This window comes from Danio rerio, chromosome 4 (genome assembly GCF_052040795.2).
Source record: "Danio rerio strain M-AB ecotype USA chromosome 4, GRCz13ab, whole genome shotgun sequence".
NCBI lineage: Eukaryota > Metazoa > Chordata > Actinopteri > Cypriniformes > Danionidae > Danio > Danio rerio.
The window spans coordinates 71,385,001-71,398,489 of NC_141024.2; the positions used below are offsets into that span (position 1 = coordinate 71,385,001).

At 41.8% G+C, this 13,489-nt stretch overlaps 2 protein-coding genes across 2 annotated transcripts in view; one reads left to right on the plus strand and one right to left on the minus strand.

Annotated features, from left to right (window-relative positions):
* si:cabz01054394.5 overlaps window positions 1–13,489 on the plus strand; it is a 263,846-nt gene that overhangs the window by 208,745 nt on the left and 41,612 nt on the right. The gene's annotated exons all lie outside the window — the stretch shown is intronic.
* zgc:175107 overlaps window positions 1–13,489 on the minus strand; it is a 91,966-nt gene that overhangs the window by 30,943 nt on the left and 47,534 nt on the right. The window contains exon 5 of the mRNA XM_088649862.1: window positions 2,054–2,931. Coding sequence (XP_088505988.1) covers window positions 2,054–2,931 — 878 coding nt within the window. The remainder of the gene's footprint in view (window positions 1–2,053; window positions 2,932–13,489) is intronic.

The following is a 13,489-nucleotide window of genomic DNA, read 5'->3' on the forward strand; positions in this document are numbered from 1 at the left end:
GTTTGAATTTCCGCTTAGTAAAAACACCTTAGTGTGCCATTTGGGACGACACTACATACATATACTATGTTGTTGAGTGTGTAAGTGCATAAGTATATAGTGCATGAGTGCATAGTGTATAGCGTGCCATTTGGGACGCAGCTATAGTCTTGAGTATGATTTTGTGTGCTTTTTTAAGTAATCTTCTTGAACTCCATAACATTTTGCCACTATGGTCTAAAGATGATCCGAGCCAATTTTGGTGAGAATTTTGGTGAGGACGAGTTCGAAAAAAAAAAAAGTAGGTTTTACAAACAATTAAAAATAGAAAAGAAAAAAAAACTTAACCTTACTAAATTTGGTATCATAAGCCAAGGATTCAGAGAAAATTAGATTTTGTGGTCTACGGATCAAAAGCTTTTAGCTTTTTTAAAATTGCTAAATTGGACAAATGGTGGTGCTAGAGAGTTTGAGTTAAGGCTGATTTATACTTCTGCGTCAAACGCCGGCGTATGCTATGGCGCTGACGCATAGCCCTTCGCCGTGGCCGTCGCTGACATGCACCTCTCAAAAAATTTAACTACACGTCGCAACGACGCGTAGCGCAAGCTCTGTGATTGGTCGGCTTGGTAGCGCTGACGAGTCTGGGCGAGACAGAGAGCCGCGTGAATGGTGCGAGTCTGATGGAGCGATTGTTTACAAGTGTGGAGTCCCGTGAAGGAGCTCCGGATGGAAAGTTTTGTTTTGTGTTTACCTCATAGTTAAAGTTGTTGCACGTCCGCCGGTTCCTGCCTCAAAATGAGCGAGTTTGAGCCACTTGTACATCCCGGAAGTGTTCAGGAAAAGCAATAAAGCAGCGAAGAAACTCGACACAGAGGAACATTTACACCTCACTGCCAACTAGCGTTTCGGAAGTGTTAATGCAGACCAACAGAGACAGCGCGCACAAGTACAAATGCACAGCTACGTGCGTTGCATGCGCCGTGGGTTACGCCGGTCACTTGACGCAGAAGTATAAACCAGGCTTTAGATCAGGCGTCACCAATCCTGGTCCTGGAGGGCCGGTATCCCAACAGGGTTTTGCTCCAACTTGCCTCAACACACCTTCCTGGATGTTTCAAGTATACCAAGTAAGAAGTTGATTAGCTTGTTCAGGTGTGTTTGATTAGGGTTGGAGCTAAAATCTGCAGGACACTGGCCCTCCAGGAACAAGTTTGGTGACCACTGCTTTAGATGGTCCAAATTTGCTGTGGTTAATAAGGAGGTTGTCCTCTACCAGTGTGCCAAATTTCATAACCTTCGAGCAAACTCCTATATAGGCTGCCATTCAAATCGCAGTGGAAGAAGAAGCGGAATAATAATAATAACAAGAAGAAGAAAAATAGGAACCAGAATCGCTGCTTGGCCCCCTAATAACAACAACACATTTTTTCCAAGCTTTTATTCTTGGTGAAAAGTGCAAGTTGTTACACGAGCTTCAGCCCAAATTAAATTAAGTTTTTACTATACATGTCCTCTGGTGCCATTTCAAATGGCTGAGCCATTTAAATCTCCTTCTACACGAGCAACACACATAGGATTTCATGTCAGCAATACTTTTCACGCGTGACGGCAAAGCAACGCGCTTATCATACCAAACACAACTAAACCTCCTGACAACAGAATGAAGTTTGAGGTGATTTTTGAAACTGCTCCCATTTCTGAAGCTCCTGCTACACCGAGAGCAGCGAAACGCCTTCACGGAGTCCGAATGAAGCCGCGAATGAAGCTTCAGCTCTCTCTGATACACAAAACTCTCCTGGCACTCCGCGCATTTATACGGCCTCTCTCCAGTGTGGGTTCTTACGTGAGTCTCGAGGTTGCCTTTACGCGTGAAGCTCTTCCCACACTCAACACACACGAACGGCTTCTCTCCAGTGTGAACGCGTAAATGAATCACCAGGTTTCCGTTGTTTATGCAGGTCTTTCCGCAGAAGTGACACATGAAGGGGTTTTCTCCTAAGTGGACATTGACGTGCTTCTCCAGCTCTGTACCATCAGCGAACTCGCTCCCGCAATGCTGACACTCAAACACGTCCTCCCTAGAGTGGATCCTCATGTGGTAATTGAACGTCACTTTGTGTCGGAAACACTTCCCGCACTGCTCGCAGGTGAACGGCTTCTCTCCGGTGTGAATCCTCATGTGGACTTTAATGCTTCCTTTGAGGGAGAAACTCTTCCCGCAGTGCGTGCACACGTACGGCTTCTCTCCCGTGTGCGTCTTCAGATGATTCCTGAGGTAAATCCTGCTGGTGAAGCGCCGGCCGCAGTGCTGGCACACGAAGCAGCTCTCCCTGGAGTGGATCCTCATGTGCTGGTTCAGGTTTTTCTTGTACTTGAATCCCCGTGCACACTGAACACACGCGAACGGCTTTTCTTCGGTTTTGGTCTTGGGATGCTGCCTTCTGAAGAAGCTCTTCTTTATTTTGGACGACGGAGTCACTCCGATGTGAGTCTTTAAGTGGGAATTGAGAGTCCCTTTGCGTGTGAAACTCCGCTGACATTGAGGACACTCATACGGCTTCTCTCCGGTGTGAATGCGCATGTGAGCTTTGAGACTTCCCTTGCGGGAGAAGCTGTTCCCGCAGAGTTTGCAGATGTGATGGTTTTCTCCGGAGTGGCTCCTCATGTGTGTGTTAAGAGTCCCCTTCCGGGTGAAACTCTTTCCGCATTGAGCGCAGGTGTACGGCTTTTCTCCCGTGTGAACTCTCATGTGCGTCTTCAGACTTCCCTTTCGGGAGAAGCTGCTGTCGCAGAGCGCGCAGGAATAAGAGCTTTCCTCGTTGTGACTTCTCATGTGCGTTTTGAGGTATCCTTTATGAGTGAAACTCTTCCCGCACTCAGCGCACGCATAAGGCTTTTCTCCCATGTGAGCTTTCATGTGGAGGTCTAGGCTTGATTTACGTGTGAACGCTTCACCGCAATGTTTGCAGGCCAAACTGCTTTCCGTTTTGTTCTGCGAGGAAGGTTTTTCGGTTTGTGAGCTCCTACTGGACTTGTCTCCGGGTATGAATTCAGGATGCTTCTCGGGCTGGGTTGCTTCTTCAGAATCGTTCGACTCTTCTTTCAGCAGAATCAGATCTAAAGCAAAACAAAATGAAGGTTAAAGGGGTAGGTCACCCAAAAAAATTAACATTTGCTCACTGTTTTCTTCGCCCTCAAGTGTTGCCTAACCTTTATGAGTTCCTTTCTACTAGGGGTGTAACGGATTTCGGTTCAGAACCCACGTGACCCATTGATTAATACATTTGTCACTTGTAGCTTAATCCTAAATTATCGAATTTTGGATCGATTTTTGGATCGAATGCTTGTAGGTTGGATTTTAGACTTTCTTGTCCAGAGGACACAGAGGGTTAAGGTAAATAATTGTTTCTCTGGGTGCTTTCACATCTGTAGTTCGCTACATTTGGTCCGGACCAAGGGTAATACATCATACATTGTTGTATCTTCTGCCGTCTTTGGGTCGTTTTCACACCACACTGCTGGCTTTGGTCCGAACCAGTTGAAACGAACCAAAATGCAGTCATGTGACAAAATCCACATCTCTCATTGGCCAGATGTTGTTGAACATATTTCTTAAACTGCTTATTGATTGGTCAGAATTCAGGTGCAGGAAAATGCCAATGAACAAGTAAACAAACAGGCAGACACAAAATGTCGTTTTTACTGTGGAGGGACGACTGCGCTGGCTGATTGTATGCCTGCTTTAGACAAACTATACATTTTGAGAATGAAGCGCGGCTGCGGCTAGAAAATAGTGTTTTAATGCATCGCACATCACTTCAGGAGGAGGCGTGCATTAATTTAGCTAAACTGCGTCATGGTCATCTTGCGGAAATATTACCAACGATCCATCAGGTAATGTTTTCCCCTTTCTCTATCTGTTGGTAAATCGCTGTCAACAATTATTTTTCCTCCATATCCCATAATGCACAGCGCATCGGCCTACGGCAGCTGGATTAGTCAAAAACTTGCAGTATTTTTGCGCTTGGACCTGTTTTAGTACGGATCATATTCTCACCCAAACGAACCGCTTCAGGGTTCGTTTGAAAGCGTACCGAGACCACCTCTTCAAGCAGGTCTCGGTACAGTTATTTGGTCCGCTTTTGGTGCGCACTCGAGTACAATTGCTGCATTCTCACCTGCCCAAACGAACCACACCAAAAGGGCAAACAAACTCTAGTGCGATTCAACCGAACTAAACAAGGCAGGTGTGAAAGCACCCTCTGAATGGTTGGTATCATCTACGGGGTCACCTCAAGGTTGTGTCCTTTCTCCTGTACTATTTATTTTGTACACAAATAGTTGTAGGAGTATTTTTAGTAATAGGTGTATTTTAAAATTTGCTGACTATTCTGTAATTGTTAGTTTGTTATGCGAGGAAGACTCCACGCACGGTCCTGTAATTGATTATTTTTCCAGCTGGTGTCAGGAGGCTTTCTTACAAGTGAATGTTCTTAAGACTAAAGAGATGACCATTGATTTTAATCGTAAGAGGAGACTGATTGAGGGTAAGCAAACTAGTATTAATGGAGAGGATGTTGAGAGTGTTGATAAGTATAGGTATCTGGGTACTGTTTTAGATTACAAACTGTCCTTTTCTGCTAATACTAATATGTTGTGTAAGAAGGGGCAACAACGACTATACTCTTTACATAAATTAAGATCTTTTGGTATAGATAAATCTGTCATGTGCATGTTTTACAGTTCATACATTCAATCACTGTTATCCTTTGCTTTGCTTGGTTGGTTCAATTCTCTAAGTGTGAAAAATAAGAGTTGTTTGGAGAAAATTGTGAACCTAGGAGGAAAAATAACAAGGAGAAAACAGACGACCATGGCTCAGTTATACCATAGACAAGTTTTGAGTAAAGCTCAGAGTATTCTGTCAGATGATTCCCATCCTATGCACCACGAGTTATATCTTCTCCCTTCTGGTATTCGATACAGAACTCCTATTAGTAAAACGAATCGTTTTAAACTTTCATTCATCCCCTCAGTTGTAAAGTTTTTAAATTTAGGGTAGAATTTGTATTGTATGATGTACTTTGGGTATTATGTGTGACGTGCTTGTCCGCTGCAACCAAATTGCCTTCGGAAAATGAATAAAGACTGACTGACTGACTAAATTAGCAAGGATCACGCAGAGATCGTCTCTTGCCTCATTCAAATCACATGAATGAAAGTGTTTAGGCTTTTCTGTAAAATATAATGAAGAAGTTGTGGTGGGGTATTGGGGATGTGGTGGGTTTCTTAGGTTATTAAAGGTGTTTTCTGTCACCTGTTTAGCTTGCATTAAAGTATTCAGTGTAAAGTGCACAATTAATCACTAAAAGGTCGGGATTTCAACCAAGCGGGCTCTCCCTCTCGAAGCTGATACGGAAGTAACTGAAACTGCAATTCGTGGAAATCCATATGAAGCAAATTTCTATTGAGCCACTGTTAAAATGGCCAACTTTACAGCAGACCAAAAGGTGTTTACAGCCTGGTACAGCTAATATTACCCTTCATGACAAATGTGGGGGGGCGAACTCTTTCATAACTCATCTTTTTTGTTTATATTAAGTTATATAAAGTCTGCATAATTGAAGGTGTGGCTACTTGAGTCATGGCCACCGCCATTTCACCTCAGTTGATTCCGGCTGATTAGCCGCTGAACTCATCATATTTTTGTTTTGTTTATCGTTATTTACAGTCAGTGGCCTTTTGGAATTATTTCTTACAATTATCAGATGATATGGCATGCTGTGTGCACTTTCCAGGTGAGTGAAGTTATATACTTATGTCATACCCATCAACCATCCCGTTTTTCCCGGGATTCTTCCGTATTTTACAGTTCTATCCTGCTATCATCCCGTATAGTTATTTTCCCGTAGTTATCCCATATTTTCAGTCTTTCTATGAAGGGTGGTAAATTAAATTCAAGAGCTGATCCTCCCTATATGCAACCCATACTGCCGAACCACCAGGGGCCGCCTCTTTCTCTTAAATGTGAGTATGGTCTGTGCTTTCGCTTCGTTTAGGCATGAGGGGGCACTTTTGATCTTTTTGGAAGGGCACTTTCTATCCAAGACTAAAAAGGGCTTGTGCACTGCACAGGTTGAGCCCTATGTGTGCACGTGCCTGCCTAAGAGTTTTTTGAAATAGTTATGAAGTTACAGTCAAATAACACAGAAGTACTGGGAGAACAGTTTATAGTTTAGATAAAACCACTGATGTTTATGTTAAAGAATAAAATCACCGTCATATGCATTTAACTTGACGCTCAAAATGTAAGTTGTAGGCAGCGATTATATTATTTAACCAGTAGGTGGCGACAACCAGCCATCAAAAATACGCCAGTGAATAATACTTCAGAAATGATCGTCTGGTAGAGCTGCACAATTAATCGTAAAAAGATCGCGATCCCGATTGGACCCCCTAGACGATCTTAATCCAGCATTTCTACGATTGTCAATCATATTTCAAGTTCAGGGGAGAAGCGAAAGTGGCTGCACAAGACATTGTTTTACATACGTTGTTCAGCAACGGATTTCTGTCTTCATGTAATGTATTTACGACCGCAAAATCTCACGTGACGTGAGCTGACCGTCAGCTGTTACCACAGAGAGGGCGGTCGCGGTCGCGCGCCTCTGAATGAAGCCTACTTTAGTGAACAGAACCTATGCTGTGAATTACAGGTAACGTTAATAATGTTGTAAACAACATTCAGTTTGTGGCACAGAGTGATCGTTTGGGAGCCTCGCGGAAAGTGAACCGCTCTTAGCAGTGGAAATGAAACCGAAAGCGCACAGTGTTGCCAGATGTAGCTGACTAATTCCAGCCCCAAAAGTATCCAAAACCCTCCGAAATGCAAAAATACCCGCCCAGCCTTCTGTATTCAGGAAAATCACGTCTTTAAACAGACAATTACAGATTGTAAGCATACGTCTCGAACACAATAATTTAACATCATAATTATCATCAGCATTAATGACCAGGACGCATCCAAAGTCTGTTCTAGTCCACCATTCCAAGTCGATACAACATTTAGCATTGTAAGCAACAGTACAATTACACTCATATTCGCCTTCATTTTACATCTACAGAATCGTGAGAAAATCGTGATCTTTATTTTAGGCAAAAGAAAAAAAAAATTGCGATTCTCATTTAAGCCAGAATCGTGCAGCTTTATCATCTAGCAATGAAAGATGAAGCTTTAATGCTGTGTACACAACAGATGCGGTTCGCACGGATAAATCACACTATATAGCCGCATGAACATTTGAGTTTACTCGATTCATTCGCGTGTCAACCCCAGCTTCATTCGCGCGTCAAATCCGCTTCAATCGCGTGTCAAATTCACTTCAGAACAGACGCTGATTCGCGTGATGGGCAGGGCTTCTGTCTGCCCGGTTAATCTAGCTTCATAGCTAAATGGCTAACATGGATTTTATTAAGAAAATAACAGCGTCGATACGTTTAGGGTCCTGTCTGAGTCCACTACATTCTTTCAAAGGTGCATCCAGCTCTGTGAGCTCATAAACTCCAGAAACTGAACCTGGATGACGGAGACTTTCAGCGGTGCCTCTGACTGAGCCAAGCCCAGTTTGATGATTTGTTGTCGGTGTCGCCTGGAGGATTTACCCCGGGACACCATCAACAGGTTCTACGTCACAATCACGCCCCCACAAGAGCAAGCTTCTGATTGGTTAACGTGGCGCGAATGTCCGCTGAAGTTCAGATTCTCGAACTTGAGAGATTCGCGCGACACGTTCGTTAAGCGCGTCAAATGCGCAAACGCTCTTTATGAAGGCTGATAAACAGCGTCGATACGTTAAGGGCCGTGTCTGAGTCCACTACATGCTTTCAGAGGTGCATCCAGCTCTTTAAGCTCATAGACTCCTCCAGAAACTGAACCTGGCTGATGGAGGTTTTCAGCGGTGCTTCTGACTGAGCCCAGCCCAGTTTGATGAACTTGTTGTCGGTGTCTGCTGGGGGATTTCCCCTGGGATGCCGACAACAGGCGATATGTCACAATCACGCCTCCACAAGAGCAAGCTCCTGATTGGTTAACGCTGCGAGAATGTCCGCTGAAGTTCAGATTTTCGAACTCAAGTGATTCACGTGAAACGTGCATTAAGCGCGTCAAACGCGCAAAACGCTTAATTTGCGCCATGCCATTTGTGCGTATCGCGCCATGTGCACCGCTCAATTTTCATCATTCGCGCCGAGCCATTTGCTCATATCGCGCCGCAGGATGTCTATTCGCGCGTTTGCATTGACTTAACATGTAAATCACTCACGCTTGACGCGCGTTCCGCGTCTGGTGTGAACGCAGCATAAGAGTGAATAACAGAGTTATTTATTATAAAATGAGACTAAAGATAAATAGGTGTTTTATTATGTTTGTTTAAATTATTATTATTATGTTCAAATTATGTTTGGCATCATCAGCAGCAGTAGTAGTAGAAACAGTACATTTTTCGCAGTACTGAATATTTCAGTTTATTTTTATTCAGCTGATTATTTCCTCATGTTATCTTTAATAAAATTACAGCTTATAAGTTCTGTTTGTTCAAATTAAAAAATGTCTTGCAGTGCTGTTTCTGTAATAAATGAAAAGCAAATTACATTTCGTCAACTTAGAATTATCAGATCCTATCTAACATTTTTGTCAAAAGCGAGTTATTCGCATATTCTTATTAAACTTATTTGCATGATGTGTGTGTTTTGTTTTTTTTATAAGTTGTTTACATTTAAAGACTTTTTATTTTAAAAACAAAAACGTTTTATCTACAAAGTCAAACTCTAGCTCGGCTCAAATAAAGTTCTTTTCGTGAGCCAATCAGCATTTTTAATGCACGCACGAGGACCAATCAGGATCAGCTTTCCTTGTCATTTCGCCGAACTGCTCCACTGACAGCGGGAAATTACACAAATTCAGAGTCGACTAAATAATGCTGCACCACACACAACTGAGATGTGTATAAATGTGGTGATTTAGAAGCATTTTTTGACATTGAGATGAAATGCCACACTTTACACTGCTGAAAAAGAAACAAATATTTAAAAACATACATATATATATATATATATATATATATATATATATATATATATATATATATATATATACATATATATATATATATATATATATATATATATATATATATATATATATATATATATATATATATATATAATATAAGTGAAATATTCACTTTTGATTTTATTCAAGTCAATTCAGCTTTATTTGTATAGCGCTTTTACAATGTAGATTGTGTCAAAGCAGCTTCACATAAATGATCATAGTAACTGGATCAGGGTAGTTCAGTTTTTAGTGTTTAAGTTCAGTTCAGTTTAGCTCAGTTCAGTGTGATTTAAAATCATTACTGAGAGTCCAAACACTGAAGAGCAGATTCATCGATGCGTATATGTGTGTACATACAGTGAGTGAAACACTTTTCAGTGTTTAATAAACTCGTTTGCTCGTTGTCTGTTTTCTTTTACAGCCTTTAAATTTAATATCAAGCCTTGAAGGGCAAATAATTTAATTAATGGGGCAAATAATTGTCACGATCACCAGCTAAACTCCGTAGATCGCTGGAAAACATGCACAGTCGCTTACGGACTACAAATCCGCCATTTTATGGACTACATCTCCATGCATGCACTTGATTGCACACACACCACTGGAGGATTGTCAAGGACGGATTACACAGACTATTTAAGCAGCACGCACTCTCTCTAGTCGTCGGGTCTTGTTTACTTTAAGGGTGCTTTCACACTTGGTTCATTTGCCTGGACCGTATCCAAGTTCGATTGTCTCCCCCTGCCATTTCCTCGGTTGGTTTGTGTTCACAATGTCTTTTTGAACCCCGGTACGCTTGCGTCATCGAGCTGCTGTTTTGTTTACGGCCGTTGCTAGGTGACGGTCACGAAAGCAAGCGCCGAAATGGAAAGACTTCCGCACATCATGGTCATTCAGCTTTTACTGAAGCTTTTGGACATAAGAAAGCGACTCGCGTCTATCTGCCGCAAAAATGTTATAAACATTCAGAACATCACACAGTGGCTGCAGAAGCTGTTTTTGGAGGAGACAAGCAGAAATCACTGTGTTTGCCCTGGCGTGTCACCAAGGTACGAAACGTGACACACACATACAAACACGAACAAACGTTATGAAAACGATAGTTTGTTGTACAGTTGGCGGTTCACTTCCGTGATTTGGTACGATTGCATTCACATCAGAAGTGAACCGTACCAGAGTTCGCATGAACCGTAACCCAGACCACCTCTTTCAGGCGGACTCGGGTACGGTTCACGGGTGCGCACCCGTCAGAAGACGCATTCACACTAGCTAAACGTACCGTACTATGACATCAAACGAACTCTGGTACAGTTCACTTCAGATGTGAATGCAATCGTGTCAAATAACGGAAGTGAACTATAGTGAACTGCCAACTGTACAACAAACTACCGTAATAACGTTCATAACGTTTGTTTGTTCGTGTGTGTATCTTGATTCGTACCTTGGTGACGCGCGCGGGACTGAGCCAGGGCAAACACAGTGATGTTTGCTTGTCTCCTCCAAAAACAGCTTCTGCAGACACTGTGTGATGTGCTGAATGTTTATAACATTTTTGCGGCAGATAGACGCGAGTCGCTTTCTGTATGTCCAAAAGCTTCAATTAAAGCAGAATGACCACGATATGTGGAAGTCTTTCCATTTTGGCGCTTGTTTGCGTGGCCTCACCTAGCAACGGCCGTAAACAAAACAGCAGCTCGATGACGCAAGCGTAACGGGGTTCAGAAGGAAACAAGGCAGTGTGAACACAAACCAACCGAGGAGGTGGCAAGGGGAGACAATGGAACTTGGGTACGGTCCAGGCAAATGAACCAAGTGTGAAAGCACCCTAAGTGATATTTCAACGATTTTTCTTTGGGTGGTTTTGCCGTGTTTTTACCCTCGCCTTGCTTATCTAGTTAACCCTGCCTGCCTTCTGACCTCTCGACTGTTACTTTGACTACGTTTATGGATTGCCTGTATACATCTGTATTGACCACTGCGTACCTGACGTTGTTAATAAACCTGCATCAGGCTCGCATCCCTGGCTACAAGAATTCAATAAATATAATTCAGTAATTCATCTAAAGCACAAAATGTAATAAACATTAACATATTAATTAGATCAAATCAACATCTACACTGGACACAATATTTAGCATATTTATTCTTGTACGCTTAATTTATTTATTTTTATTTTTTAACATTTATTTTAGCAGATTTATTTATTAGATAGGACAGTATTGAGACAGAAAGCGAAGTGGGAGAGAGAGAGGGGGTTAGGAAATGTCCTCGAGCTGGGATTCGAACTTGCAACGCCCTGATGTGCTACTGCACCATATGTCGGCGCACTAACCACTAGGCTATTGCGCCGACATTGAACACTTAATTTGAACAAGAGAAATATTCATCTAAAGCATTGAATAAATGTTATAGAAAGCAAAAATGTAACTTTCTCAAGCATCAACCTATTGTTACAGCACCAACTTATATATTTTTTGATTGCATTTCTTAAAAGGTGATGCTTTAATGAATGATCTGCCAGACAGAACCTTATTATACCAAGTGCAAAGTGACTTTTTAGATTTAGAAGCTTCTCTCCGCGTTTAGCGTGTTTGTTTTACCCCAGTTTGCAAATGTAATGGCTCGTTTCCACTGACTGGTACAGTACGGTATGGGTCACCTTTATCAGGCTTGCGTTTCCACTACCAAGGGTATCCTTTTGGTGGGCGTGGTGTATGACAGAAAGTTTCAGTCGACGTCATTTAGAAAATGTCTACAGTAAAGCTGTACGGGTCGCTTACATATCGTATGAGCAGCACTTCTCACAAAACAGACGCTTTGTACACATAAATACTTCTGTATAAATGTTTATTACCAACTTTTCTATGAAAAAGAGTTGATTATAACTGCAGATCAATGACGAAAAAGCAAAATAGCCTGCTGTAACGTCTGTAATTATATAAAATAAATACATAAATGCAACATGTATGAACACATACAGCCTCTTACAGTCTCCGATATGTTACCAACTACAGAAAAACTACACACATCATACATTTCGTCCTTAATTAGGTTCAAAACAACACAAAGTTTAGCCTACAGTCAGCAAAAACCACTCATCTGTGTCTGTAATCTTCAGCAGCACATGTCATGTAGCCTCTGTTAGAGAGTCATTCCATCATTCACAGTTCACATTAGTCCAAAAGCTGATGATAATAATTAAAAGGCAGTTTGTTCACGTTTGCTGAAGAAATAACGTGCTCCTTGGCTTCCCCTTTTCCCGCGCTCCACTCTCTCGTTTGTCCTTTTCTTTCTGAATGTGTCACTCGCGTTTGTCAGCTTCTCACAGGATCGGGTTTCCAAAGCATGTTAATAATCAAGCGCGTGTTATGAAGGATTGGGATTTCTGCTTTCCAGTCTGTCTCATCATGGACCAACGTTTATCTTTTTCATCATCCTGTTTCTCAGTATTTAACTGTGAATTGATTTTAATTAATGAATAAGTTAACGCATTGCTTAATATAAGAATGTTCAGTGCATTTGCCAGTCTCTTTATACCTATTGTCAGGAGCCAGCAAACTAGGTCAGAGGTCATGGAGACCTTGAGTGGAACTGAGGGCTGAGGACTGGAATCAACTGTTTCTATTGTTATTTCTAGGAGTTAATACTGTCTAAAATGTCTAAAGTGATTTTGCTGTTTTTACGGTTAAATCTGTTAAAGTGATTCTACTTTTTATTCAAGATAGACTTGGTGTAGTCAGGATATAACTGCCTGAATGTAGATTATACCAGTTTTGAACCAGTTTCGATAAAGACGGCTGAGAGTACACTCAGCCTTGGATAAGAAACAGGTTATACTTTAAGTCTGCGTGTGTTCTATTTGATTGCTGATCCGTTTCACAGGTCTGGAGTCAGCTCTAATCAGTCTAAGGGATGTCTGACGTTTATGTTTAGATAATGTTCAGAATATACGCACAAACCCCACGTGGAAAAGTCCCTAGTTTATCTGTGTTTTGACCAATCAGGTTAGGACACCTGTATGTGTGACGCAGTTAATGACGTTATTTGAGAGTATAATTGTTAGTGATTGGTGATTGTAAGCAGAGCGGCCTAGGAACTCATTGCGAGTGTTGAAGCTGGCTTCTGCGAATGAAACTGCAAACTATCTTCAGTAAACTTAATTTATTTATTTAAATCTCTGACTCCGGCTCTTCTTCATCTACCAGACTGGTCATTCTTTGGGTCAAACTGTAAACTATCTCTACAGTTATTATAATCAGCTCAAGAAGTTTGTTATTTCAGATATAGACGCGCGACGAGCGCAAGGAAGAAAGCGAAACCGCTCGTAAAAAAAAACTGCGAGGCACAGGGTAGATTCTGCTCTACTCCATGGCGGGTCCTTCGTTTACATTCTGG